This window comes from Ctenopharyngodon idella, chromosome 2 (genome assembly GCF_019924925.1).
Source record: "Ctenopharyngodon idella isolate HZGC_01 chromosome 2, HZGC01, whole genome shotgun sequence".
NCBI lineage: Eukaryota > Metazoa > Chordata > Actinopteri > Cypriniformes > Xenocyprididae > Ctenopharyngodon > Ctenopharyngodon idella.
Genome location: NC_067221.1, coordinates 23,017,139 through 23,043,485, shown reverse-complemented (window position 1 = coordinate 23,043,485; position 26,347 = coordinate 23,017,139). Strand labels below are relative to the sequence as shown.

Genomic DNA, 26,347 nt, shown 5'->3' with positions numbered 1-26,347 from the left:
TATATAACTTATAAACTTTCAGTATAAATTCTCATTATAGTTCGGCCTACTGGGTTGTTTAAAGGAGTTTAGCAGTCCATGCGGTCCGTTTGATGGAGACACCAAAGGCCCCAATATAGTTCAAACAAAATCGAAGAACGAACTTATGTGACGTCATTTCGAACAAAATCAGGCCAAAACGAAGTTCGTTTTGTGTTTTTTTTTTTTTTTTTTTTTGGGAGTTCGAAACGGCTTGCCAAAGTGAACTCTCAGGAAAAGTTCGCTCCAGCTGCAAAAAACCTTCGTACTACCATTGGTCCATAAAGGGCCGGCACAAGCTCAACTGCCGCTCTAGGCAAAACACCGTTGTGCCACCCCCACTTCACAATCACAATGGACTACTTGCACAACTACTTCCGCGTTGTACTTATTACGGCTCGAGCGTTTCCGGTCAGCGTTCAGCGCACTTATGTACAGAGAGCTTCTCATGAAAACGCAGATTATTACTACATTTTAGGGCTGCCAAATGTTTTTTAAACAATTAATCATATTTTCTGCATTAACATTAATTATCTTTAACCTGCTGAAATGTTTATTAATATAATTCCCTTCCAAATGCGCATTCTGAATAATAAATAAATATATTTCCCCACTAACCTACCGCCGTCAAGTGCCAATTCACGTACTTATGCACTATTCTATGACGTTTTTAAGCATAAATAGTGCAAGTAGTGCGTTCACACTGAAATTCCCCCCAAAAAAAGTACACTTTAAATACCCGGATGATGCACTAAATTAACGGAAAAAACGAAGTGTGGAATGTTGGACACTTCATGCACTCAACTGTCGCAGCTTTAATTACGTAGCGGAGGGGAAGGGGCTGTCAGACTCCATTGTTAAATAACAAAATAACCTGATACAACTCACGCACTACACGGATGAGTACATAGTGCATAAGTGCATAGTGCATAAGTGCATAGTGTATAGTGCGTCATTTGGGACGCAACTCTTGTCTTCTCATTAGCAGTGTTTTTTTCTCTTAGTCACCATATTTCATACCTGTTCAATTTACATTTAAATGAATTTGACTGATAAACACCCTTAAGAAAGAACATGGTTTTACTATGGTAAGTGTAGTAACTATGGGTGAGTGACAACGCATTATCACGATGGCTAGACTATTTTACATTACAATTGCACTGCAAACAAAAACAAGTTAAAACTGTCGAGCATCGCTGATTCCCACCTAACAATCTGTTAACAGAATGACAATGACTGTAAAAGTCTGTTAGTCCGTTGTCATATTATCGATCTCACAAAGATTATTATGATAAATGAAGCTGTCTGCACAATTAATCTCTTATTTACAAAATGTCTACACTTCTTTGTTATTATGAGAAGATTTGTGAGCATGCAAAACTCAGAGTCCACTCACCACTCAAAACAACAGAGTTTTTGTTCAGTGCTAACTTGGCCACTGTGAAATCAACAGATATGTATGTGTTTGGCTACATTGCATGCAGATCATATGCTGCTCTTGGTTGGTGGCAGGGCGAGCGGGTTTTGGTACTTGGTAGAATGAAGGATAGTTCATTTAGATTTAGAATAACTAATTGGGTGATAACTTTTTGATATAAGTGAAGTAATTCCAAACGAATGTCCAAAAAATAAATAGATTAATTAAATTAAAAACTAAATCCCTCTCTTTCTTGCTGCCATGATTGTGCTGCCGCCCTAGGCGGCTGCCTAGTTCACCTATAGGCACACGCCGGCCCTTGGTCTGTGACAATAATGTAATAGGAGGTGTGCGCTGAGACTCTGCCTTCTTTTATGCGGAACGCTTCTCTGACTCAATTCTGTTGAGTATGTCGAGGTATGATCTCTGTGGCTGAAAATAATAGACTGTAAAAAAATATAGACGTTGTGTCCGTGATGTCACCCGTAGATTCCTGAAGAGCATTTTTGAAGCGGAAAAGAGGGCGTTGCCATCTTGGCAGCGCGTCATCACGCATCACTCCCGGATAACTGAAAACGGGCAAAGAGGCAGGACGTGGTTGGAACTGAGGTGCCTAGTTGCTGAAACCACGCCCGCCTAGCACAACGTGATCATGTTATCAGGCTAAGGAGCTATCTATCTATCTCAGACACTATCTAATATATAAATAAAGATAAGTTATATCATCTGAAAGTTCTAAAGGTTTACTGTCAATATACGGTGTCTTTTTTACAATATTACGGAAGCCCTAAACGGCCATGGATTATAATTTTTTTCTATCTTGTTTTGTCGTGATCACGACTTATTTTCTCGTGATCTCAAGATAACAAAAGTTGTTTTGTCATGATCACGACTTAATTTTCTCGTGATCTCGAGATAAAAGTTCTTTTTACAGTGATTGATTCTGAAACACACTGTACCCGGATTCTACTGTTGCTATAGTAACGAACACAACTTTCACGCGCATCTGATCGACGGATAAATCATGCGCTCTTATATCTTGTGGATATTTCAGCAAAATGTTTACTTCACTTAATAATAAAGTTTACAATAAATAAATAGCCTACATATAGGCTAATCAATCACTGTTCAATAAATGTATGCTAAACATTTTATTTGTGTAATTAACATGTTTAATGATCAACAGAGCATTCAACATCTCAAGCGCAGCCAGAGTATACCTTCAGAAAGATGCCAGATTATTCTATAATTCTATAAATTATTCGATTAAACCCACTTTATTTTCCTCATTCGTTTGAAATAAAATTATATTACATAATGTGTTTGTTATTTTTATTCGTCATGTAGGATAGGCTGTGATTAAACTGTCTTCCTCCAGTTTCCATTAAAAAGAGGTGCAATACTCCAGATTTCCAAAAAACAAAACTTGAATCCAGTTGATATAGGCTAAAACAATCTTGGGATGCTGTTTGAGAAGAGTGTTTATGTATGTGTGTTGTTTCCAACAAAGAAATGTAGAAAATAGGTTACACACTATCACTGAATTAAATGACATAGGCTATAAATCATATTTCTTATCAATATACATTGAGTGAGTGAAACGAACACTGAAACTGCGATGATTAAAATGGCGTCTTAAAGATACACAATAAGGTGCAAACAGAATACAGTGACATCAAAATTAGTTTTAATAAGCAATAAGTTTAGTATCACACCGAACTATTGCGGTCGTGAAACTGTGGTGAGTCATGCACTAGTCAGAACGATAACAGATACACTTTCAAGCAAAATAATCATATTCAAGCATTTAACAGTTAAGTTAATTACTTAACGCACACAATACTGCACAAAATAAAGCGATCACGAAGACTCTGTCCGAAACTCGTACAATCTGGGCCAATATGAACTAATACAGTAAAGTGGAAATTTACCGCACATCATCAGTTATATTTGGTAATATACTGACACCTGTTGGCACATTTGTGTAATTTACAGCAGAGATTAAGTCGTGATCACGAGAAAACAACTTTTGTTATCTCGAGATCACGAGAAAATCAAGTCGTGATCACGACAAAACAACTTTTGTTATCTCGAGATCACGAGAAAATTAAGTCGTGATCACGACAAAACAACTTTTGTTATCTCGAGATCACGAGAAAATAAGTCGTGATCACGACAAAACAAGATAGAAAAAAATAATAATCCATGGCCGTTTAGGGCTTCCGTACAATATAGATGCTCCAGCACCAGTAATATTGTAATTTGTGTCGGGTGTGCAAATGACAACACGCAAAATCAAAACGGGCCTTCATACTTTTGTAATGAAATAGCGATCGCGAGATGAATCCAGTCCGTTGCACTTGGGTATAATGTCCATGAGCGTCCAGAAATTATGCAACCTGAGCAGCGTTTATGTTTTAAAACTGGATCGTATACATTAGACTCACAAACAAATGAGCCTGCGTCCAAAGTATAATTTTTCAAAATAGTGCAGCAGTTTTAGTTACAATATCCAAGCAGTGCTGTCAGAGTTTGTGGTGTCTTGAGAGAAGTATATTCTCCAGCGTTTGTCATAGTAAATCTCACAAACAAAACTTTTGGCCAATGCCACCATCCAACAACGTGTGTTCTGTTTATCTTCCACATGCGTGCACATGTACACAGATGCACATCTGTCTCGAGTCTTGACCATTAACACAGCAAGCCATATTATTTGATAATTGTATAAAATAATCCAGAAAAAAAGCACAAACAAAAAAAAAAACAAATTCACCCTCCTCAGAGTTGTCATGAAGGGGAAAATTAGCAGTATAGACCAAAACCACAATTTGTACCAGCTGTAAACACGTTTTTTTCTGCTGTGAAGTTGGCCATTTTAACATGGGGGTCAGTGAGATTCTGCTTTCTTTTGGAGCCTGTCCCTAGCGGCCAGTCGATGAGTTGCAGTTTAAGTCACTTCTGTATTGGCTTCAAGAGAAACTGGGGACACTAGACTGGAACACACTGGATAGCCGCTTTATAGTAGAAAATGATGTTGTGTTCTGATAAAATGAGGCACTGACACTGTTTTTCATGTTTGATACTGTAAAGCTGCTTGCTTTTAAGCAATCTACTGAATAAAAAATGGCATATAAATAAACATGCCGTGACTTACTGGAGTGCTAATTTGCAGAGCTCGCTTTAAAAAATGCTTGCTTTCTATTAAAAAAACCAAAAATTCTAATTTTTGTTGTGTTTATTTTGTGAGGAAAGCACGCAGAACATATTTACATATTCCTCTAAATGCCACTCTCAGCATTGTGGGTGACGTCAGATGTTCGATAACAGTATATCGCTGCTCACGTATTTCAAACTTAATTTTACCCCTAAACGAAGAACAAAAAAAAAAAAAAAAGAACTTCGCCGTAAGTATATTGGGCCTTAAAGGCAATGTTGTTATAAATAATAAAGTATTAATGTATTCATTTTCATCTTTTGTTGTTTTAAATCACAGTGGACTTCATTTGTTTTGTTTTTTATTTTTTATAAAGTGATCTAAAACAAATAGTTAACAAAAGGAAAGAGAATGACACAGCTGTAAATCTACCTAGAACACATACTGTCCTCAAAAACTGAGTGACCGTGCGATAAAGATACTACGGAGCATCGCTAACCATTGCGGAGACTCTCTATTCGTTCCGTTGAAATAAACGAGTGTAATTACCATATACATCCAGCAGAGGACTAGAGACCCATTAATTTTCTGGTTGTGGCGAGGTGCTCTTATAAATGCAATTTGGAACGAACATGATCACACACATACCAGGTCTTTGTCTGTGAAATATCCACGTCATGTGGGTCTCTGCAGCGCATGTGGGATTGTTAGCGGGAGTAAACAGTTCTCGTGCACACAGAATGAGCAGGTACAAAATGCGTTGAAGAGCGAACAGTTGATCATAGCTGTACAGAGCGGGTTTTTTATTTCTCATCTCCATAAATATACCTAGTAGTAGGCTATTAGAGCCAATGCAAGGGCTGAAAATCCATTTATTCTTTGCTGAAACTTCTTTGTCTTCATGGAGAACGTGGCTCGTGACTAAATAGATTGAGGATGGTTTCATCATCTTGGGCGGATAAAAAGTATCAGAGGATAAAAATAATAAAAGCAAAAATGTCTCACCAAAATATATTTTTGCGGCCATTAATATACCTGTGCGGCCCGCATAAGTAAAGTATGTGTGGGAAGCACGACTACCGTTAGACCATTAGAACTCATGAACACTAACAGTGGATCTAGGTCTGTATATTTATTCACTAACATAAAGAATCTCGGGACTAACAACATATTGTATATTAGATGAAAGGATGAAACTATCACAAACATGAGTTCTATGTTGATAAATTAAACAATGTAATATTGTACATTGTTTAATGTACAATAGTATAGCAAACAAAGTACAATAGTATACACACACACACACACACACACACACTCCACTGTTGCTGAGGAGGGAGCATGCATGCAGGAGAAGCTTTTATGGTCTGATGAGACCAAAATTGCTGTTTGCTATCAGACTAAATATCGAATTTTTTAGAAGCCAAACACTGCTCATCACAACAAACACCCCATCCCAACTGTGAAGCAATGTAGTGGAAACATGATTGCAGTTTGCAACCTTGATTTTAGTTTATTTAAAAAACTGTAATCTTCCTGTGGCCCCCTTGTTTCGAACCACTGGTGTAAAATGCCAAATTAAATCTTCTGTGGTTAAATATTAAAGAATATGAAAAAGTTTTCTTTTTTATGCCTCCACGCAATGTGTTGGAGCCGACCAGCCCTGATTTTTCAATTATTAGAAAACATACCATGTTAGGGCATTAATTACACAAAGATAAATATATATTTTTTTATATATATTTTTTATTTTATTTCAGTTAACATTTATTTAAAGTATTGAAAATGTTTTTTTAGTTTAAACAATAATAACCCCGGATGATTGTTCTATTAATGCAGTCAGTTGTAATGCCACACCTGCAGAGGGAGCCCTCACCTGAATTCTGACTGTGTGCCACTCCCTCTGCTCACTCTACAGTCACTTCCTGTTTGGCAGCCATTTTAAGCATGGCATGACCAAACAGGCCTTGAGAAGTATTGCCAGTTCTACTGCCTTACTGAGCGTTTGTATCTACTGCCTGTTTTCTTTGTGTATGACCATTTGCCTGCTTTCTCTGATTACTGATTATTGGATTGCCATTTTTGACTTGGTCGCCTGTTTGGATTGCTTTTGTGTTTGACCATCTTGCCTGCCTTTACGACACCTGCCTTTGGATTACCCCTTAACCTGTTTGCCTGTTGGACTGTTTTTGTGGTTTTGACCCTTTGCCTGGCCTCACACTTCTTTTGGACTGTTCCTAATAAACTTCAGCACATTGATTCCAACTTGGCTTCCTCCTCCTCATTACAGAATACTTCGCCACCGATGAATCCAGCAGAAGTTTCTGAGCTTCAAGCAGCGTTTGCTTATCAAAGTAAAATGCTTAAAGGATACCAGGAACAGCTCGACAAGCTCCAGTCTGCCAATGAATACCTGACCCACTACATTCGATCGCTTCCTCCACCCACGCCGCAAACGGTAAGCTTTGCTATGCCTGATAAGTTTGACGGTTCTGCTGAACAGTGCAGAGGGTTTATTCGCCAGGTGGAGATTTTTTTTGATAACCAGAAGGACAAGTTTAATTCTGATGGGAAAAAATTTGCTTTTCTGATGACACTACTCTCTGGGAAAGCGATCGACTGGGCTGCAGCGATTTGGGAGGCTGATTTGATGTTTAGGACTTTCTATGATTACTTTATTCATCAGCTACGAGATGTGTTTGAATATCCCGCTGGGGGCAGGGATATATCGGCACAACTACTTCAAATGTCTCAGGGTAATCGTACCGCTGCAGAGTATGCCATTGAATTCAGAACACTCGCGGCTCAGAGTAGGTGGAATGATGTTTCATTGAAGGCTGTGTTTCAACAAAGTCTCAATGCTGATCTACAAACTGAACTGGCCTGCAAGGGTGAGAATTCTTCATTTTCTGAGTATGTGACACTTGCAATCAGAATTGATAACTTAATGAGAAATACTCCCAAGAGGAGATCGGCTCGATGGTCACAGTCAAGCACTCCTACCACACATCAGTTTCACCATGTTTCTCAGCTCACTTCACTACCTGAATCAAGGCCAAGTCAGGAACCTATGCAACTGGGGTTCTCCAGGCTCTCTGAGGAGGAGAGAATTCGACAGCGACAGCTCAACCTCTGCTATTACTGCAGTGAAGCAGGCCACCACAGCATGGAATGCCCTCACAAGGCCCGGAAAACCAACAAGAATACTACCCGCGTAAATATTGAACAATTTTCTCTCCTCCCTATCAAGTCACTTACCTTTCCTGTTCGGCTGACTACTGAAAATGTTTCTATTGATTCGACAGTTCTGATCGACTCTGGAGCAGCCCTGAACCTTATTCATAAAGATCTCTTCACTAAATTCAGCATTCCGACTCAACCGTGCACACCACCTATCAAGATCAGCGCTGTTAATGACGCACCCATAGGAGAAGGAATCACCCAACAGACACAACCCCTTATACTTCAAATCGGATTGTTCCATCAAGAGGCCATATCTCTCTACGTCATTGACTCACCCAGACATGAAATCATCCTTGGCTTTCCCTGGTTATCTATCCATGATCCAGTTACCTCCTGGCATTACGGTGAGCTGACTCATTGGTCTGAATTTTGCCTAGCCCATTGCATGCACTCCACCGTAACCCAACCATGTCTCACTACAAGCATTGAAAGCCCAGACACCAAACAAACCACAAAGATTCCAGCCTGTTATAATGACCTGACCGAAGTGTTTAGTAAAACTAAAGCCACACAACTTCCACCTCATCGACCATGGGATTGCGGCATTGACCTTTTGCCCAATGCCATGCCCCCTAAAAGTAAAGTGTATCCTCTATCACGTAGTGAAACCCAGGCTATGGAGGAGTATATAGAAGAAGCCATGGACAATGGGTTTATCCACCCCTCGACATCACCAGCTGCTGCAGGGTTTTTCTTTGTAGAAAAGAAGGATGGAGGCTTACGCCCATGTATTGACTACAGAGGACTGAATAATGTCACAGTCAAGTTCCGTTAACCCCTTCCACTGGTTCCTGCAGCCCTAGAACAGCTACGTGAAGCCAAGATCTATACAAAACTTGATCTCAGAAGTGCTTACAACTTGATCAGAATTCGTGAAGGGGATGAATGGAAGACTGCCTTCCTCACCACTAGGGGGCACTATGAGTATCTGGTCATGCCCTATGGACTGGCTAACGCACCTGCAGTCTTTCAGTGCTTAATCAATGAAATTTTTCGTGATCTCTTGAACCAGTATGTAGTGGCCTACATAGATGACATTCTAATATATTCCAAGTCTGAAACCGACCACATTAGTCATGTCAAGACAGTGCTCACTCGTCTTCTGGAGAACCAACTGTATGTCAAGGCTGAAAAGTGCGAGTTCCATGTGAAACAAACAACCTTCTTGGGATATAAAATCAGCCATCAAGGTGTTAAGATGGATGAATCCAAGGTTCAAGCAGTCACTGAATGGCCCCAACCTACTACGATAAGGGAATTACAGAGGTTCCTAGGCTTCGCGAACTTCTACGGACGCTTCATTAGAAACTAGTCAGATTGCTTCCCCATTGACATCACTTTTAAAAGGAAAACCTGCAAAACTCAAATGGTCTGAAGAAGCCACAAAAGCTTTCGCCAAACTCAAGGACAGTTTCACCACAGCTCCTATCCTGAAGCATCCTGACCCCAATCTCCCCTTTGTGGTAGGAGTAGATGCCTCAGATTGTGGGATTGGCGCCGTGCTCTCACAACGTCACTGTCAACCAGGTAAACTCTACCCCTGCGTATTTTTCTCAAGAAAACTGACTTCAGCCGAGCGCAATTATGATGTGGGAAACAAAGAACTGTTATCAGTGAAGGCAGCTATTGAGGAGTGGAGACATTGGCTTGAGGGGGCTATTCATCCTTTTCAAGTCATCACAGATCATAAAAACCTGGAGTACATTAAAAGTGCTAAACGTCTGAATCCACGTCAAGCTCGTTGGTCCCTTCACTCGCTTCCAGTTTACAGTCACCTACAGACCAGGCAGCAAGAACAGTAAGGCTGACGCCCTGTCCAGATGCCATGATCCCCCCACTGACAGTATCTTACCTGAGTCTATTCTCCCTCCATCAGTCATTATAGCTCCAGTCACTTGGGACCTAATGGAAGAGATCCAACGGGGCCATCAACAAGAACCACCACCTGCCAACAGTCCCCCATACAAACATTATGTACCACAAGCTCTTCGTCTACGAGTCATGCAATGGGTCCACACATCTCTAAGCTCAGGTGACCCTGGAATTTCCCGTACCCTCCGCCTGTTACAAAACTCCTTCTGGTGGCCATCAATGACTAAAGACGTTGCAACCTATGTTAAATCTTGCCATGCCTGTGCACAATCCAAGACCCCCAAGGAGTTGCCCTCGGGCCTCCTCCAACCACTGCCAACTCCACAACGTCCCTTGTCACACTTGTCCATAGACTTCGTCACTGACCTGCCCCTCTCAAATGGTTTCACGGCTATACTGGTAATCATTGATCGCTTCTCTAAGTCCTGCCGTTTGGTTCCCTTAAAAGGTCTTCCTACAGCCATGGAGACAGCACAAGCCCTATTTCATCATGTCTTTCGGGTCTATGGCCTACAAGACGACATTGTCACTGACAGAGGAACCCAATTCACATCTCAGGTCTGGAAAGCCTTCTGCAGGCACCTGGATCTCTCATTGAGGACTTTCATCGAGCCAGACCCGATCGACCAGCACCACAACCACGGGGACGTCCACGTAGAGCGCCAGGAGGCGCTCCTAGAGGGAGGGGTTCTGTAATGCCACACCAGCAGAGGGAGCCTTCACCTGAATTCTGACTGTGTGCCACTCCCTCTGCTCACTCTACAGTCACTTCCTGTTTGGCAGCCATTTTAAGCGTGGCATGACCAAACAGGCCTTGCGAAGTATTGCCAGTTCTACTGCCTTACCGAGCGTTTGTATCTGCTGCCTGTTTTCTTTGTGTATGACCCTTTGCCTGCTTTCTCTGATTACTGATTATTGGATTGCCATTTTTGACTTGGTCGCCTGTTTGGATTGCTTTTGTGTTTTACCATCTTGCCTGCCTTTACGACACCTGCCTTTGGATTACCCTTTAACCTGTTTGCCTGTTGGACTGTTTTTGTGGTTTTGACCCTTTGCCTGGCCTCACGCTTCTTTTGGACTGTTCCTAATAAACTTCAGCACATGGATTCCAACTCGGCTTCCGCCTCCTCATTACATCAGACTCCTGCCAACATAATTCTTATTTTTCTATAAAAAGAAACCATTAATCAATGCAAGCTAGATGTAGGCCTGTCTTACAAACTTCATGTTTGCCAGTGATCTGCAGCAGATGTCATGTGTCTGCACAGGGGTGGAAAAGTGGGGGGAAAAGGGTGACAGAGTGCATAGGGCCCTGGCGTGTGAGGGGCCCTCAACGATCCTGAAATTATTACTATTATTATTATTATTATTATTATTATTATTATACAATTGTGCGCATATATACCATGTCTGCGCTATTTCTCTGTTCGCAAGCTTTGGCACACGTCTGTGTTGGCGCCTCCTACAAGCACAGCATGCACACAATTCGCATGATTTGATTGGTTGTCTAGGAACGTTGCAAAGCGCTAAATGGCTGTGAGGGAGAGCGGACTCGCCGGACTCCGGAGTGTGGTGATCTTCGAATCGCGCTGCCGCTGTTCAAGCTGAGATCAGGCAAAAAGTAAACAGTAAGGGAAAACAATTCCTCATAAATTTCTTTCCAAAGAGACCAAGTTAAAATATTTAAAATATATAAAAATTGGCCGTCTCAGTAACAGTCATGAAAGATTAAAATAATATCACAAGTGTCATTATTTCTACCATGTATACTATTCAGCAACTATTCTTAAACTATACACATATTATGATAGCATAAATATCAGACATGTAGCGTAATACAGGTGCTGGTCATATAATTAGAATATCATCAAAAAGTTGATTTATTTCACTAATTCCATTCAAAAAGTGAAACTTGTATATTATATTCATTCATTACACACATACTGATATATTTCAAATGTTTATTTCTTTTAATTTTGATGATTATAACTGACAACAAAGGAAAATCCCAAATTCAGTATCCCAGAAAATTAGAATATTGTGAAAAGGTTCAATATTGAAGACACCTGGTGCCACACTCTAATCAGCTAATTAACTCAAAACACCTGCAAAGGCCTTTAAATGGTCTCTCAGTCTAGTTCTGTAGGCTACACAATAATGGGAAAGACTGCTGACTTGAAAGTTGTCCAAAAGACGACCATTGACACCTTGCACAAGGAGGGCAAGACACAAAAGGTCATTGCAAAAGAGGCTGGCTGTTCACAGAGCTCTGTGTCCAAGCACATTAATAGAGAGGTGAAGGGAAGGAAAAAATGTGGTAGAAAAAAGTGTACAAGCAATAGGGATAACCGCACCCTGGAGAGGATTGTGAAACAAAACCCATTCAAAAATGTGGGGGAGATTCACAAAGAGTGGAGTGCAGCTGGAGTCAGTGCTTCAAGAACCACTACGCACAGACGTATGCAAGACATGGGTTTCAGCTGTCGCATTCCTTGTGTCAAGCCACTCTTGAACAACAGACAGCGTCAGAAGCGTCTCGCCTGGGCTAAAGACAAAAAGGACTGGACTGCTGCTGAGTGGTCCAAAGTTATGTTCTCTGATTAATGTAAATTTTGCATTTCCTTTGGAAATCAGGGTCCCAGAGTCTGGAGGAAGAGAGGAGAGGCACACAATCCACGTTGCTTGAGGTCCAGTGTAAAGTTTCCACAGTCAGTGATAGTTTGGGGTGCCATGTTATCTGCTGGTGTTGGTCCACTGTGTTTTCTGAGGTCCAAGGTCAACGCAGCCTGTATACCAAGAAGTGTTAGAGCACTTCATGCTTCCTGCTGCTGACCAACTTTATGGAGATGCAGATTTCATTTTCCAACAGGACTTGGCACCTGCACACAGTGCCAAAGCTACCAGTACCTGGTTTAAGGACCATGGTATCCCTGTTCTTAATTGGCCAGCAAACTCACCTGACCTTAACCCCATAGAAAATCTATGGGGTATTGTGAAGAGTAAGATGCGATATGCCAGACCCAACAATGCAGAAGAGCTGAAGGCCACTATCAGAGCAACCTGGGCTCTTATAACAACCGAGCAGTGCCACAGACTGATTGACTCCATGCCACGCCGCATTGCTGCAGTAATTCAGGCAAAAGGAGCCCCAACTAAGTATTGAGTGCTGTACATGCTCATACTTTTCATGTTCATACTTTTCAGTTGGCCAAGATTTCTAAAAATCCTTTCTTTGTATTGGTCTTAAGTAATATTCTAATTTTCTGAGATACTGAATTTGGGATTTTCCTTAGTTGTCAGTTATAATCATCAAAATTAAAATAATCATTTGAAATATATCAGTCTGTGTGTAATGAATGAATATAATATACAAGTTTCACTTTTTGAATGGAATTAGTGAAATAAATCAACTTTTTGATGATATTCTAATTATATGACCAGCACCTGTATATGGCTCGGGATAATATCAATCCTGTGTTCATCATGATTGTAGAGGTACCTGCAATGTTAAATAGTTTAGAAAGATTGTAATGTTTTGGAATTCAAGGCACAATGTCTGTTAATAAAACACAAAACTTCATTTTTATGTCTGGATGCACAATTCAAACACAGGAGTGTTACATGATATATAGTACAACTGTTTTTCTATCAGTGAGTGCTCTGTGTATAATTGTGCACTATTATTTAAAAAGTGTGACAACAAAAAAAGTGTGTCAAAAAAATAAATAAAATAAATAAATAAATATATATATATATATATATATACACACAGAGGTGTTCAGAATTATTGGCACCCTTGGTAAATATGATCAAAGATGACTGTAAAAATAAATCTGCATTGTTTATCCTTGTGATCTTTAATTCATAAAATTTGCAAAAATCTAACCTTTCATTAAAGGAAAAGAATTGAAAGTGGGGGGAAAATCACATTATGAAATAAATGGTTTTCTCCAAAACACGTTGGCCACAATTATTTGCACCCTTTTATTCAATACTTTTTGCAACCTCCTTTTGTCAAGATAACAGCTCTATAAGAGTTTTCTCCTATAATGCCTGATGAGTTTGGAGAACACCTGACAAGAGATCAGAGACCATTCCTTCATACAGAATCTCTACAGATCCTTCAGATTCCCAGCTCCATGTTGGTGCTTCTTCTCTTCAGTTCACTCCACTCATTTTCTTTAGGGTTCAGGTCAGGGGACTGGGATGGCCATGGCAGAAGCTTTATTTTGTGCTCAGTGACACATTTTTGTGTTGGTTTTGATGTTTGTTTTGGATCATTGTCCTGATGGAAGCTCCAACCATGGCCCATTATTGGATTTCTAGCACAAGCGGTCAGGTTTTGATTTTTTTATCTGTTGGTATTTGATAGAATCCATGATACCATGTATCTGAACAAGATGTCCAGGACCTCTAGCAGAAAAATAGGCCCACAACATTAAAGATCCAGCAGTATATGTAACCGTGGGCATGGGGTACTTTTTATCCATGTGTGCACCAAACCCATCTGGTGGGTTTGCTGGCAAAAAAGCTCTTTTTTTTTTTTGTTTTATCTCACCATAGAAGCCGGTCCCGTTTGAAGTTCCAGTCTTGTCTCACAACTGAATATGAGATATGTTTCTGGATGAGAGCAGAGGATTTTTCTTGAAACCCTCCCGAACGTGTATTTGTTTTAGGCTTTCTGAGACTCAAGACTCAACTCTGCAATTCTCCAGCTGTGATCCTTGGAGAGTCTTTGGCCACTCAAACTTTCCTCCTCACCGTGCATTAGGACGATTCAGATACACATCCTCTTCCAGGCAGATTTGTAACATCTTTAGTTGATTGGAACTTCTTAATTAATGCCCTGATGGTGGAAATGGGGATTTTTAATGCTTTAGCTATTTTCTCACAGCCACTTTCTATTTTGTGAAGCTCAACAATCTTTTGCTGCACATCAGATCTATATTCTTTGGTTTTACTCATTGTGATGAATGATTACGGGAATTTGGCCTTTGTGTTTCCTCATGTTTATACTCCTGTGGAACAGGAAGTCATGGCTGGACAATTTCATGTTCATGATCACCCTGGTGTGCTAAAAAATGTAAATATGAATGGGAATATACTTCAGAGATATTTTACTCATTAAAAATTCTAGGGGTGCCAATAATTGTGGCCAACGTGTTTTGGAGAAAAACATTTATTTCATAATGTGATTTTCCCCCCACTTTCAATTCTTTTCCTTCAATGAAAGGTTAGATTTTTGCCAATTTTGTGAATTAAAGGTCAAAAGAATAAACCATGCAGATTTATTTTTACAGTCATCTCTGATCATATTTTCCAAGGGTGCCAATAATTCTGACCACTACTGTGTGTGTGTATATATATATATATATATATATGGTAACACTTTAGTATAGGGAACACATATAAACTAGTAACTACGACTTTTCCCTCAATAAACTCCTAATTTACTGCTTATTAATAGTTAGTAAGGTAGTTGTTAAGTTTAGGTATTTGGGAAGGATTAAGAATGTAAAATAAGGTCATGCAGAATAAGGCATTAATATGTGCTTAATAAGTACTAATAAATAGCCAGTATACTAGTAATATGCATGCTAATAAGCAACTAGTTAAAAGACCCTAAAATAAAGTGTTACCATATATATATATATATATATATATATATATAGGAACACACTGTCTTTGCGTAGGGCCCAGGAATCGGTGCTACACTCCTGTGTCTGCAGGCAGGTCTAAGTGACAGTAGCCAGTTATTGACGACAAGCTTTGGCTCTGGCATTTCTGAAGGACCTGAGCAACATTTGATGCTGTGCAATGATATTGGTCCAAATCCCAATTTTTTGATGCACATCTAGGAATTGTTTAAATGTGTTTCTATCGTAGTTTTTCTCCTTATTGAATAAAAAAATGCATCCACTTCAAGCAAGCACAACTTGGAATTCACATGATGGTGTTTCAGACCAGAATGTTTATGCAATATCCCAAACTTTGCATAAAATAAGTGCATGGAAACTACTGACATTGGAGACACAATAAACTACAAAGTACACAGAAATAAAATAGTATTGTGATATTGCATAAAAAAAAAAAAAAAAAAAAAAAAAATGTTCAAAGTTGTAAATAAAAAGATTTTTACAAGAAATACTAGGCCTACTTCAGTCTTTCTACTTCAAAATATCACATTTATTTTAACATGTTACTTGCTGTTTCTGTGTAATTAATTGCAAAATTTACTAGTGAAAATTGTTTCTTCTACAGTCTTTTTTCAGTGCGAGGTAGAACAGCAGAACACACTAAAATTATTTTTTGAAGTTGTAAATAAAACAGAAATATCCAGTATGATTTAATTTCAGTCTTTCTAATTTACAATTTCATGTTTAATTCAATGTGTTGCTGTTTCTTTGTAATTATTTGAAAAGTTAAGTTTTTGTTTAGTTTTAAATGTGTGCTCTGTAAGAGCAAATGCTGAAGTTGATGTCCTATAACGTGTCCTATGACACTCTTACTAAAAATAACAAACTCAACTTATGTTGCAAGGCTTCCAGATTCCTCTCTTTTGTCTCAGAACTGAAAACTGCTTGTGTTCTCTGGTTAGCAAAGCATGACATACAGTCAGGCAGAGCAGGGTTCCCTCTGCTGGTTACTGTCAGTACAGCACTCGGGCATATAGTGCACTGTACACAGCTACATTACAATTCTTTACAATCACTATGACACATTTCTCAATACTTAAGTCACTTTTTCAAAACTCTTAACACATTGAGCACAACAGCTGTCTATGTGGGTCAAACTGACAATTTTCCATTGTAAAAAAATGCAATGTCCTAATGTACATGTACTATTTCTGACATCTCTTGTTGACCAACATAGGCAAAACAGACAATAAAAAGCAGATGCCTGTTAGTAATAGTGGTGCTAAAGACCTACTTTATTATACGCTGTATTCAAAGTCTTAACATTCACTTTCATTGCATACAAAAAGCAGGATGAACATCCTGTCTAACATCTCATTTTGTTGTCTAGAAGAAAGTAAAATCTTATGCAATCACGTGATTAAATCCACTTTATTAGAAGATGAGTTTTTGTTTGTGAGTTGTGCCATCTCATTTCCTTTGAGGGCTAGTAATGATTCTTGAGAACTAGCTGGGGACTGGAGGAGAGGATAGAACACAAACACTCAGTAAATATTTCTAAAATCTATTATTAATTGAAATTGGACTTTAATGGTTCACTCTGCCATGGGTGTGGAAACAGTTTGTCGGGGAAACATCTTTGCATTGCAAATGTAATTTCCATGCTTGCTATTGCAGTTCTTGCTACTACTGTGAAGAGTTCTGAAAATAGATTCTGTGTAAAGCTTGTGCTCTTTCTTCGTCTTTGCTTTAGATATCACATGTAACACCATGATAAACCTACTCGAGCAGCCAATTTAATTTAAAATTAGCTGTTAGATGTATGCCATGCGTACATTATAAGACAGTCACAATGACAGAAAAGTAATGAATAATTATCTTAAAAGACAATTTTCAAACCTTACAATGAGGTAAAAGTTGATGCTGAAAAACAGCGACGAAAACCAACGTCTGTCTAATGTATCCAACATGCTTAGACTTTTTATTAATTATGCGGAAAAAAAACTGTAAAAGTGTAGAACATATACAAAATAATAAATATACCTAATTAATTGTTAATAAACCACTGTTTTTTTTAAATATCTTCTCTTTTCATGCTTATGCCCGATATGCCAGTGCCTTTAATTTGATCAGCAATGTGCTTGCAACAATACATTGTTGCATCGAACCAAGGTACTTCAACTTTCGTCACCTTTCCCTCATACTGTTTCTCTAACAATTGTGGTTGAAATTCACCTTTCATTCTCATTCGTGGCTTGTTGTTCATCATTACCAAGATTTGGACTTGTCATACATAAATATTTCACTATTTCTCACACACATGATAATAGATATATAAATGCTCCCATCAGAATTCCTCCCATGCATTATTAGCATGCATCTCAGCATGCCGTCCATGTTTTTGCTCCTCCAGATGTGTTTAATTTCCCACCTTATATCTGGGAGAAATCCAATTTCTCTCTCTCACTCGCTTACTCTCCTCCTCACACATACTTACCAGGCTGACAGGATGATTCTAGTCAGTGTATGGGATTGCTGTGATGCCTAGTGCTCAGTCTGTGAACGGAGATCAATACTTGTTGAAATGAGTCTGGTCGTGGCTCTAGAAATAGCCCTCAGCAGAGAGATGTTCCACAGAGAAAGCTTTGTTAGCCACAGTGTCAGCTGCAATCTCTAGCACTGTAAAACTCCCTGTCAGACCCAGTCGTAAAGAAGCTTCATAAAAAGAAACAGAATATATCCAACTGAGTGTCCAGTCTAGAGAGGAACCTTGATTTTTATGGTGTCTCTTCATACTTGGATGATTGGATATCCCTTGAAATGAGGAATTGTTTCTTTCAGGGTGTATTTTATACTTCTATAGGTCAACATCTCATGTAAATTTCCACATTCACACTATAGCTGCATGATTAATCATTTAAAGTTTGCAATCTCGATTGAAATACCCTTGTTATCTATTTCCTAAATGATAACGATTCACATATGTCTATTAAACCTTTGACAAAATCACACCGGAACATTCAAATCTGCATTGGTGCTGCTGCTGGCCCAGAGAGAGCAGTTGTCATGTATGAAACCGCTTCACAAAGTCTTTTAAACCACACAGTTTTGTTATATCTGTGTTACAAATATTCATTATTATCACAGAAGTACTAAGATAAAAGGTTATAATATTGATATAAACACTGTTGTCTATGAAAGCAATTAAAATGGAGCAAATCACCTCTTGAAAGTAGTAACTTGGCACTTTAATGATTGTATTGATTGTATCGTTGTACCAGTAGGTGGTGACAAGTGACTGTTTAAAAAATGTATTTCTCATTGAATCATAAAAAATGTATTTCTCATTGAATCATTCATTCAAGAGATTTGTTCAAAAATGCTGATTCATCCAGCAATGAAACAAGTGAAGTATTTATGAGTCATTTAATCATTCAAACTGTTTTTTTTTTTTAATCATTCAGATTAATAAAACATTTTAAATAGACTGCAGCAATTAACATTTTGTCAGAATCTCTAGTAAATTACATTATTTTATTTTTGTTTTGTTTTGATGTCTATTTAGAATCGTGGGAGAATCATGATCTCTCTTTGAAACAAAAAACTGCGATTCTCAATTTAACCAAAATCGTGCAGCTCTAATACCCACAGTATAATATGGTTGGCAGTCATATTGTAGAGTGCTAAACAATTACGTCTACACATAGTTTTGTTATTAATAAGAGTGAATGGGGAATGGGGTATAGGCTTTTTTGACTGAAAGGTGCAATATGTAATATTTTCTGTCCGCTAGAGGTTGCTAGAGGCCTATTCAAAACAAAGGCGTAGCTTGATGACGCCAAGTTTGAGCGCGGAATCTTGGTGGACATGTGGTCTTCACCTCAACGGACAGTGGAATAGAATTGGGATAGGACTCGGGAAGAAATCATATTCATGGATGCGATTATTAACGTTACTGTAGTATGAAGCAGAGCAGGACCGAATGTTGTGGGAGATGAACGAGGCCACTGGAGCGATTGCGCAACACACACCGCGAGCAGCGGAACTTTTATTATGGCACAGTCATGAGTATGAGGTAACGCAGCTCTGTTTATCATATTAGATACATTTGAGTGTGTTGAAAATGTTATAACGTTACTCTGTGCATTCGCTCGGCGGCTACTGTGAGACACTTGTTACACACTGCAGTAAACTAGATCAATTTTAGAATATCATATTAAATGCTGGATGGCTTGTGTTGGCATGCAGTTCATTTTAAAACGTATTGTATGATGGAGAAAATGCTGTATTACTGTTACTAAAAATAAAGCTGCATCTGATTATGCTATGTTAGCTACTTGACAAAATAGGGTTTTTTCTCTGAGGCATGGTAAAACATGGTACTCGCAAAAAAAAAAAAATCAAGAAACTTAGATTTAGCCTAAACCATAAGACTAAACGTGTTGAGCTATATAACAATAATAAGTTTTCTGTCTATAAATATATCAAAACAGTTGTTCCCTTGTCTATTAAAACATGTAAATATTAAAGTGTCTTTGGTGTTTCCATGGTTTCTACAAAATAAAACCAGAAACCGAGGGTAACGTGGGTATGACACAATTGACAGGCGACTCCTCACACGTCCCATAGCCTTGGTTAAAATTGCAATTTTCTCAAGATTTACAAATAGTTGCAAACATTTGGGATATTGTAAGTACTCAACTGAACAACATATATAACACTGGCCTAGTGGTTTTTGGATATTTTACTGCAAAATTCTTACATATTGCACCTTTAAGCAACCAACCACTTAGAAACCACCAAAAGCACAGTAGCAAACACTTAGCAACACCCTATCAATAACCCAGAATTACATTTCTTTACAATTACATTTCGCCAACAGCACAGCAGCTCCAGACAATCATGACACTCAAACCTAGTGCTACTCACATGTGAGGCCGAATCAAAGCAGCCTCCGCGTCTATTTTCAGGCCTTCCCGCTTAGCTCTCTCCAGCGCTGGAAAGCTTTTCTAATATTAACGCGGGTCCTCTTGCCCAGTCATAACCCTTCATTACAGTGATATTCTTTTGAGCTGTTTTGTATTGTCTCATCATCTCTCTGCATTTTTTTTTTTTCCAAATCTCCCTCTTACTCATTCTGTCTCCTCGACCATTATAGCTACGCCCCCTAATGCTGATTGGTTACACGTTTGATGTTGGTGTCGGCCCGACTAACTTCCAAACAGTGTTTTTCAAAGTCTACTTACCACACCTTTAACTGCATAGCAATTCAACATAAAATCACTCAGAACACATCAACCACATCGAAACACCCTAGCAACCTCCCAAAACCCCACAAGAACTTGCATAGCAATAGTTCTAGCAAGCACCCAAAACATAATTGCACCTACATAGCAATGTGCTTAAATCATCCATAATGAATAGTGGAAGAACACTACTTGGTTTATTGAAGAAATTTAAACTATTAGAAGACCTGGATGTTTTTAATACCATGCGCCAAATGGATAGCAATGGCCCTAGCAAACATCCAGAACTACTTTGCAACTATAAACCATATAGTACATCTTAGCAACTGCATAGCAACGTCCTAGCAACAACTTAGCACTTCTTAACAACTGTATAGCAATACCCTAGCAACAGCTCAATACACCTTGCAACCACATAGCAATAGAACAGCATAGAAACTGCATAGAAACACTCTGGCAAATACTTAGAACACCTTAAAGGGATAGTTCACCCAAAAATGAAAATTCTCATTATTTACTTAACCTCAAGATGTCCCAAACCTGTATGAATTTCTTCCTTCTGTTGAACACAAAAGAAGATATTTTGAAGAATGTCAGAAACCAAACAGTTGATGGGCCCCATTGACTTCCATAGTATGGGGAAAAAAAATACTATGTAAGTCAATGGGGCCAGTCAACTGTTTGGTTACCAACATTATTCATATATCAATATCTTTTTTGTGTGCGTGAGTTCAGCAGAAGAAAAAAATACATGGTTTGGAACAACTTCAGGGTGAGTAAATGATGACAGAATTTCCATTTTTGGGTGGACTATCCCTTTAACAAATACAAAGAAACACTGTAGCAACCACTCAAAACTGTATTGTAAAGCCCTAGATACCACCCAGAACACCTTAACAAGTGCTTAGCGGTGCCAGACCACCTAAAACAACTTTAATAACGGCATAGCAACACCATAGCAACCACTCAGAACACCTCAGCAGCTAAAAGCAATGTGTTAAAAACTACACAAAACAACAACAGCCCAGTACACCTAACAACCACATTGTAATGTGCATAGAACACCTTAGGAACTGCATACCAGTGTCCCAGAAACCACCTAGAATCCCTTAACAATTGCATAGCAACGCCATAGCAACCACCCAGATCACCTTAGCAATCACAAGCAATGTATTTAAAAACTACGCAAAACAACAACAGTCCAGTAAACCTGCATATCAATGTCCTAGAAACCACCCAGAATCCTTTGGCAATGTTATAGCAACCACCCAGAACACCCTAATAACTGCATAGCAACACCATCGCAACCACTGAGAACACCTTAGCAACCACAAGCAATGTGCTAAAGAATTATGCAAAACACCTGACCACCCACAACACATTAGCAGCCATAGCAATGTGATAAAAACACCCAAAACACCATACCAATCACCCAGAATAACCTTGTAACCAAACACTCACAGCATGTAAGAAACCATAAATCAATGACCTAGTGTGCCATATCTCATCCATAGAAATATGCTAAAATCACTCTAAACACCTCAGCAACCACTTAATAAAGCAGGGGCAGCTGCCCTCAATAACCTAGCAACCACATAGCCTCTCAGTCACATTTTTACATTGTCGCCACTCATATTTTCTTCAGAAAACATAAAAATCTAGTTTACCACTTCACCACTATTCTTCTCCTCTTGTATAACTAATGTCTGTAATAGCTTCCTAATGGTAGCAATGGTAGCGTTTAGGATTTTTTCTATTAATGGTCACTCAGTTGTCCATAATTGGATCATATTGGTCTCTTTTATTTTGAGTATCATAATAGTCTTATGATGGCGCTCTTGCCCTCTCTCTCTTGCTCTCTTTCTCTCTCTCTCTCTTTCATCTCTTTCTGTTTGTCCCTGCTTTTGAATAATTCCTCTCCACCGAAATGGGTGAAATTGTGCAGAACACAAGGCCTGTGCAATGATTATCCTGATGGATAGTACAACGATGAGATGAGTCATATGCTGTTGCTGATGGAAGTTCTTCGACTTGCTCTCTTCTCCCCTATAAGCCTTTACCTCACTCCTGAATCTGACACATCACTTTGCCAAGATTTGTGGCCACAGATCCAAATCATGGTGGAGGGATATTTTCTTTTTATTCCCCCTCGCCATGAAAACAGATGAGATGAACGGTCAAGCAGATGTTTTTTTTTTTCCCTTCTCCTTTTGCTCTCTGTTGGTTGAGTTTTGAAGCGCTTTAGGGGCTAAATCAGTTTTGCTCTATGACTTGGATACTTGGATGATTATCAAAACCAAATCAAATTTTAGTCTGTAATATGATTATACAGCCTTTTAACAACCGCAGTGAGAAGGAATCTGTTTTTGCAGGATATAACAGAGATATTAGAAAGTGTTTTAAAATACTCTTTTTCAACATAATTTAATTTCAAATCAATTTAGTTAGAAAGGCTCTACCAAAAAATACATATCAATGCAAAAATATTGATTACATGCAAGGTGCATCAAACAGGGATGTTAAGTGTTTTTACATTTTTTTTATTATTATTTTTTTTTAGCATAAATTAATTTCAAAACACTTTAGTGAGAAAGTCTCTACCAAAAAATAAATATATACACAAAAAATTTGATTCTATTCAAGCTGCATCCTATCCTTTAAGTCTGCACTGTTCAACTCAATGACACAACAGGAATGTGAGACCATTCCTGAGATAATGATGTAACATTCCAGCAATCTATGCAATGCAATCTTTTAGTCTGAGATTTAAATGGTCATTTTTTGAAATGAACTCTTCATGTTTGATGTCTTCCTGTGAAGTGCAAACCCAAACACCCTCCCTGAGATGTTTGATGTGCCAGATTTGAGCCCCACTGGCTCAGAAAGATTTGCTGACAGCCACCTTATTATTCCAGACACGATTCCATTCTAGATGGCAAATTTCGGGCCATCAAACTACATCAAAGAACATAGACATCCACACCTTAGCAGTGAAAGAGGGGGCTTTTGCTTTTATATGTCTCTATTGCATGGAGATGCATCGGTTACATTGCTGTACACACAAGTTGCTTGAGGCATGATGCAAAGATAAGCACTTGAAACTTAAATAATTTTAATCCTATTTAAAGATGCAGTCATATCTACTGTTGCTTGGAGAATTTTTGTTGGGAAAACCCAGTCATTTCTGTAGGAATCCTATCTGGGATCTGGAATTTTCCATGGAAGACTTCACCATGCAGATTTTACACCAGGTTCAGCTGGTCATGAAAATTCGCCACGTTGACCAACAGACTACTTTGGTTTGAAATAAACTTTTATGTGAGCTGTGCTTCGTATATCGCTACACTATTGACAATAGGCAATGGGCCTTTTTTGCCCTCAAAATGTTGCTGAAATTTTGCTAATTAAATGTTCAAATGTCCTCTAGCTTACTTCACAGCCCTTTAGAACCAAGATTTGCTACTTGTTGCTAGTCATCTCATAGATGGTTCATTAACATTTTTAGTACATTTCTTCATGACTCCAGAGATAACTGACCTGGAGCAAAAGCCAAAAAACTTTGATTTTGATTTCATAGGGTTTCTTAAAAGTTGAATTGCTATAACATTTATTGCATAAGATGTATAGAGAGTGTTATTTCAAAGAGAAATGACCTAACCTATTTTATATTACATAATATTTCATGTCTGACATAGAATGTCCATAATATTCCAAGTACTTGACCAGAAACCATATGCATTTAGTCTAATCGGGATGGGCATGTTTCGAGTAATTTTTCTTGAGTTTTATACATTTCTTCTGACGCACCCACACATCATTATGCAGAGATAGCTTTGACAGTTCTCCATCTTCCACCGTGAATAGAGAACAGAGAGTGGAAGAAGTCAAATTTTAAGAGCTTTCTGACTTTTTTTTTAATACTCAGTGGAAATATGTCATATCAGATACATGAGAAGGAGGAGAATATTTTAATGGGGGAAAAAAATGAACAATTCATTGGCTTGAATTGTCCTCTGCGATCAGTTGAGTGCAAAACAGAGAAAAGAGCTTCAGTTTAATCCTCTTTAAGGAATACAGAATGACTTCTGCTGTACTTTTGACTTCTGTTTGCAAGGGTTGAGTTTTTGGACTGCTTAGACCATTAGGACATTACTGAGAAATAAGAGTTTTGTTCTATTAAGATATTATTGATTTGGCTTATTATCATTTAACATGTTTCGTTGTATGGTTATATAAAGTATTATCTAACATATAAATAACTGAGCATGATAAATATGTTGTTTTAAATACACCCTTTCTCATCTTTGAGGTCTTGACCTTTTCGATTATATAGTTAACATTTTTTTTTTTTTTTATTCGAATAATCTGTTATGAATTGATATAGTAAAAACTATTTCAATATCATCAGCCTAAAGATGGTAGAATATGAGCAAATATGAGCCAATGGATGCATATATAAAGAAAATTAAACTGGGTCCAACATATAGCCTTGTGGAACACCAAAAAGAATAGATTCAGGGGAAGAGGAAACATTTCCCAATTCTACAGCGAAAGTTCTTATGTTAAAATAGGAGGAAAAGCATTCAATAACAGTCCCTTAAATCCCTGCCCACTGTCATGAATGCTCCAACAAAATTGCATGAGCTGTGGTGTCGAATGCATCAGTAAGATCAAAGTAGAACTTCACACTTTCTTGAATCATCAGCCAGCAACAGTTTGCAACACACATCAAGGAAGGCTGACTCTGTGATGTGTTTTAAGCCCAGATTCCAGTTTATCAAAAATGACATTTCCATTTAAAAAAAAAAAGGATGCTAAAAATCTGTTTCTGAGATTTTTTATAAAAAGGACAGTTTTGAGATATTTTAGCGTTTTAGAAGAGGTTGCACCACATCATGTTTAAAGCTGAACGGCATGATACCACTTAATAATTCTGATGTTTATTTAATGTTTATTACTTTGCAAAAAAGGTAAACCTTCTATGAAATGAGTAGAAATGAAAACAGCTAATATACTACTTAATTTGACCTCTTGAGGTTGTTTCAGAGGTTAAGCACCTCTTTTCACTATAATTTTTTTAAAAAAGAAAAACAACTATGACTATGACTATTTTGTCTAAAAGTTTCAATGCCACATTTTGCCCATGAATCAGAAAAACCAAATGACGCCATATTTTCTGTTCTTCTCTCCCTCCTCACAGAAGAAGTCAGTGATAGTGACCAGTCTGATTGTGGTGGTGTCTCTGTTTTTGGTGGTGATTAATTACTCAGAGAAACCCTACTTCCTGCTGCAGCCTGTATTCGGCCAGAGCTTCAGTAGAAACTGGATGTTCTCCCGCACACCGCATAAAGCCTTCAAACCCCACCGTGGATACCTCAGCGTCCCCAGCCAGGAGGTGAGACTAGAGCACACTTAAAATATTTAGTGATTTGTCCTTGTTTTACACTCTTGAGCTGCATTATATTAAAAAACAAAAAAAAAAAAAAAAAAAAAATACAAACTGGCTTGTCTTACAGTCAAAGCTGGATACAAATACTGTACATCTCACTCATTTCACCAATTCAACTGCACTGAAAAATAAAATTGGCTTTGAAACAATTTTCACTCATAAATTGCTAGTAAATTTAATTACAAAGAAACGGCAAGTAACATCGAATTAACCCTCTGGGGCCTGATGTTTTGACATGCCCTGACATTTGTGCTTATTTCTGTTACTTGTAACATTTTCATGGCTAAAGTCTGCTACAATAATATGTGAGCA

General features: G+C 38.4%; 1 protein-coding gene across 2 annotated transcripts in view; it reads left to right on the top strand.

Annotated features, from left to right (window-relative positions):
* st6galnac3 (ST6 (alpha-N-acetyl-neuraminyl-2,3-beta-galactosyl-1,3)-N-acetylgalactosaminide alpha-2,6-sialyltransferase 3) overlaps positions 1-26,347 on the top strand; it is a 107,145-nt gene that overhangs the window by 16,358 nt on the left and 64,440 nt on the right. Inside the window, exon 2 of one of the 2 annotated variants that reach the window (XM_051914499.1) lies at positions 25,787-25,981. The exons of the other annotated variant lie outside the window; for it this stretch is intronic. Coding sequence (XP_051770459.1) covers positions 25,787-25,981 — 195 coding nt within the window. The remainder of the gene's footprint in view (positions 1-25,786; positions 25,982-26,347) is intronic. 2 annotated transcript variants of the gene reach the window in all.